General features: G+C 38.3%; 1 protein-coding gene across 1 annotated transcript; it reads right to left on the bottom strand.

The window, feature by feature from the left end:
- Positions 1–1,972: 1,972 nt before the first annotated feature.
- LOC143852398 (protein FAR1-RELATED SEQUENCE 5-like) lies at positions 1,973–3,709 on the bottom strand. Its single transcript, XM_077361780.1, has one exon. It carries the CDS (start codon positions 3,707–3,709, stop codon positions 1,973–1,975), a length of 1,737 nt encoding a protein of 578 aa, XP_077217895.1.
- Positions 3,710–5,137: the final 1,428 nt, after the last annotated feature.

The following is a 5,137-nucleotide window of genomic DNA, read 5'->3' as shown; positions in this document are numbered from 1 at the left end:
GGCCTAAAGGGCGCCCACAGTGGCTACATATTTGTTCCATCAGAACTTGTATTTTTCACTCTACTGAGAAGGAAAGTGCAACAAGTAAAAATTAATTCCTCCTGACTCCTTGTATTTTTCACTCTACTGAGAAGGAAAGTGCAACAAGTAAAAATTAACGCGTCCTGGCTCCTGGGTCAACAATGAAAAGTATTGAATACACGAAGATGCAATCCCAGGTAAAGGGAAAATAAGATCAAAGTGAAGTTTAAGGCTTATTCAAAATTGAGAGAGCATGAGATGGGTATGAAAAACATGAACAAAGAAAATAGTTTCTAAATTGTTATAATCAGTTTTACACATGACAGATGGGCAATCTTGATTTATTTCAAGGAAGAAAAGCCTATAAGGCAATGCCTAAATTTCACGTGTGACTTACACTTAAATAATGAAAGAAGGATTATTGTCATCTATAAATACTAATCCAACCATCACAAATCCAATCATCCGAAGAATCAGAAGATCCAGTCATCCACAAGCACAAGTTACAGTAAAGTCCATTGCTAATTTGCTATGAACCAATAAATCAATAGCCGGAAATAATTACATGTGAGGGGAATCCAATGCACGATATTCAAAACTATTCAAGCTAGATCCCATGATATATGATGCATATGCAAATCCCACCAACAAATTGTCAGATTATAAACAATATGTTACAAGTGAAGGACTCTGGGTATTTAACAGAAAGAAAAGCTTGAAGCACAATCCACATTTTACTTGTAAAACTTCAATGTTGTGTTCTTAAAGACTTTCAAAGATGAAAATAAGAGGTCCTTTTGTGGTCTCATCCACATAAAGTTCTCACCCATTACCCACATGGCAATACAAACCTTCGTCACATTTCCAGTTCAAAACCTGAAAAGAAAGAAAAATAGTGAGAAAAAGGTCACTAGTAAATGGAAATGCATAAAGCTAAGTACTAAACTATCAGTGTAGAAATGTTTTCAGAGAAAGAAAGCAACAGATGCGATGTGGAAGTGAACTTCACCATTGCAATTGGGAGGGGATATACACCCCACATCATTGCCTTCTCAACAAAATTCCCTGCAAATTATCATTGCCTTATCAACAAAATTTCATATACATAGGCTATTGAAGCAATAAACAATTATTCTATTATCGAAACAAGCTACCACATACCTACGCGAATCTGCAAAATCATGAAGCAATATCCGCGTGCATTGACTCTTCATGTTCGTCATCCTCTTGCTCATCCCTTAAAGTCATCTATTTCGAAGCAAGAAAAATGAAAAAATTACAACATTGATAAAGACAATTAGTAAGAATAAGAAATTGAAGAGGTTGACATAAGAAATTCAAACCTTCTGTTTCTTTTTATTTTCTTGTCCACATGTTGTCATGTAATGGCCAATTTCTCCACATTTCTTACACCTTCGTATCTGCTTTGGTTGGGATTGGGACTTTTCTATCGGGGATTTGAACCGGGTAGCAACCTTTGGACGGCCCTTGGTTCTTACAGGTTGGGGGTCGCGAATAGAAATCTCAACTCCTTGGCTAACAAAGTTGGTTACTACTTCGCTCCCACTGTTTACCAAATCAACTTCCTTGTCTCTCATCTCCTTCTCAGAGTCCAACAACCAAGCATCAAGGGTTTCATTCACCTTCTTGAAAAGAGTGTTATTATCTTTCAACCTATCTAGAAGTGTTTGAAACTTTGTTATTAGGCACCATCTGTGAAGTGGAGATACGTCATTATTATCCAACTCTCTCATAAACACTCCACTATCCACACGATATCTAACCCCAGTTGTCCATCTATTTAAGATATATTGTTGGGGAATGCTCATCAATTGCTTCTTGGACATAATGCGGAGTACGTGTTTGCATAAAATTCCTTTCGTCTCGAACATCGCCACTCACATGTTGCCTTTACCCCTTCAGATTCATCGTACACAACTTTGCACCATTTTCACTTCTCATCAACACTTAATCCAACTTTGTATACTGCCACGATGCCACTGTTTTCCACGTTCTCATGATAACAGTCAATATTATCCTTAAATTCTGCCTGAAATATGTCAAACAATGCCTTCGTATAAGACTTTCTAGCTTCTTCTTCCAATTTGCTCCTTGAAACAAGTACAGGCTTCGTAGTTTTAGACTTGAAATCTTCTTGGGACTCCGCTTTACGGCGTTCAATAAATGCCCTATCATATTGCTCTACGAATTCTTTTAAGCTTGTGTTCTGATTTACATATCCATCAAAGAAAGAATTGATGCTTTCATTGCGCGCACTGGATGTCATGCCAGCAGTGAATGTGTCCCTGAAATATGCTGGCACCCAGTGGGTCCGTACATCCCACATTTTTGCTAACCATCCTTTTTCCTCAATACGATATTTCTGAATCAAATTTTCCCATGCTACCTCACAGTCTTCCTTTTGTCTCGTGTAAAACCATTTCTTGTAATCCTTGGAAAATTCACTAGTGGGATCTCGCATTAATGGAACATGCTCAAGTAGATGCTTACTGATGTGCCAAGAGCAAAATCTGTGACGCGTATTTAGAAAGACGGTTCTGATAGCATTTTGCATCGCCTCATCCATATCTGTGATGATACAACCAGGAGCTCTCCCGAACATGCAGTCCAACCACTGCTCAAATAGCCATGTAAATGTCTCTTCTGTTTCGTCTGCTATTAGCGTACATCCAAATAAGGTCCTATGCCTGTGGTGATTTACTCCAGTAAATGGTGCAAAAGGCATTCTAAACCTGTTCGTCCTATACGTTACATCAAACACAATGACATCACTAAAGGTTATATATGCATCTCTAGCTCGTGAATCGGCCCAAAACAATGATCGCAAGTTACCATTAATATCCAACTCCATTTTGAAAAAAGAGTTTGGGTCCTCTGATTGTTTCGCTTGGAATTTCTGTGCTACCAAAACGTCTTCTTGCCCCATATTATTCACCCTCTGTTTTCTCAAATGGCAAACCACCTGATTTGTCGTTATAGAACTACCTGATCCTTTATATGAAACATTAATGGCCTTCGCAATATTAGCAGGATGGATTGAAGCTGTACTCAGGTCGTCCATCAAATTCTTAACTACCTGAGTCTTGATAAATTTGTTATGCGAATGATGCATTTGTCTTTTGAGTGGAGAAGTAAGCTCATGACAATGTACATCTTCAAAAGCTTTAACTTTCCACTTCCCATCAATTAATGAGATATCCATTTTCGCTTTACAACCCTCCCTGACAGTCCGACGTGGCTTCACAACTCTATCAACCACCACATTTTTAGCTTTACTGCTTTTGAACCCTGCTCTATCACAAACAAATCTCTTAAATATCACTTTTCGTGTTATCTTCGACTTATAAGTTGATGATTTCCGTACTCCAAAACCGGTGGCCAACCCATATATATTATAAAACTCGTATGCATCATTTTCACTATCAAATATCTGATCCAAAAAAGGTTTCTTACCCAGATTCCTCTCACCACCATCATCAATATCAACAAATTCTACACCGCCCTCCTCATTTGGGTCTCCCTCCTCATTTGGGTCTACCTCCTCATCAACAGATATATATCTCACCTCACTTTCATCATTTCCTAACATATCGCCAACCATAATCAGTCTATTAGCGTCAATATCATCAATTGATAAACCAAAATTTATACAGTCTCTATCATCCATTAACTTGAGTACACTTCTTCAATCCCTTCACTTCAAGACAATCAAATAAAACAAAAAACATGTAAGCCAAATCAATGTCAATTACATAATAATAAACCAAAGCATAAACATAAGCACAAATCTATAGAAATACTTGGTCTATTCAAATCACCAAATAACCAATAGGAACAGCAGAAAAACCCATGAACTCCGAATCTTTTTAAATACAAAAAATCACCACATCCAGATACATTACTCTATCATAGCATCGACATCCAAGTTACCAACAAAAGCCATTAAAACACAAAAAACCCCTCCAAATAAGTTAAAAACCCCTCCAAGAGAGAAAACCATCAATGATTCATGATTTTTCCTAAATACATTACCCTTAAAATCCTGGAAACAAAAAACCCAATAGGTTGCCACTGAAAAAATAAATTATGATTTTGGAAAAACCCAATAGGTTTCCTCTCTGTCTAAAGCTTTAATCTTTCTACATTCTCACTAAAACAAAATTATGATTTTCAATGGAGAAACAAAAAAAGCCTACAAACATCAATGATTCACGATTTTCCCTAGAAAGCCTAGGGAGAATTTTTTTTAATTGCATCTGTCGATTGAAGCTACAGAGAGAATTTTTTTCCCCTACAAACATCAATTGATCTCATTTCGTTGTACAAATTCCTCATCGCCATTGAAGTTGCAGAGAGAGAGAGACACACAGAAGAAAAAAAATCACTAAATCCCACAAACCCTAAATCCCACAAAAAAATTCACTAAATCCCACAAATTCCTCATCGCCATTGAAGCTGCTCGTAGAGCCAGTATTTTTTAAAGGAAAAATTATTAAAAAAGAAGAGAAACCCTAACAATTAAAACCCTAGAAACCAAAAAAGCCTACCTGAAACCCTAGAAGAGGAAAAAAGACAAAAAATGAAATATAGAACTTACCTGGGGAAGAGAACGACGTCTGGTTCGTTGGAGGAGAAAACACTGTGCGGAGATGGCAGATTTCACTGTCGAGAAGGAAGGGGAGTGCGGATTTTGGGCGCGTCTGCGGAGATGGCACCGTGCGGGGATGGCATCTGTCGAGAAAGAGAGAGGGAGAGAGAAAGTCGAATAGAGACGGCACCGCCGTGGATGGCTACGGAGATGGCACCGTGCGGAGGGATGGCAGATTTCACCGTCGGAGATGGCTACGGATTTTGGGTGAGAAAGAGAGAGGGAGAGAGAACGTCGAATGGCTTGTTCGCTTGTTTCTGAAAATATAAGGTGTGGCCAGGATCGTTTCAAATCCACGGTTCTAATTCAATAACCCCAACTGCGCATATAAGCTATATGAGCGACCGCTCACCATCTGCGCATATATATATATGAGGAAAATGATTGTGAGCTTGAAGCTCATATAGCTTATATGAGCTTGAGGGCCCAAACACATGGGTCCCACAT

Source organism: Tasmannia lanceolata, unplaced genomic scaffold (genome assembly GCF_043159265.1).
Source record: "Tasmannia lanceolata isolate RefF3 unplaced genomic scaffold, GAP_Taslan_0.1 ptg000019l, whole genome shotgun sequence".
Taxonomy (NCBI): Eukaryota; Viridiplantae; Streptophyta; class Magnoliopsida; order Canellales; family Winteraceae; genus Tasmannia; species Tasmannia lanceolata.
Note: the sequence above shows the minus strand (reverse complement) of the source record. Positions and strands in the feature narration are given on the sequence as shown.

Coding starts and splice junctions, on each gene's coding strand:
- LOC143852398 (XM_077361780.1), bottom strand. CDS start 3,709: ATGGATGATAGAGACTGTATAAATTTTGGTTTATCAATTGATGATATT.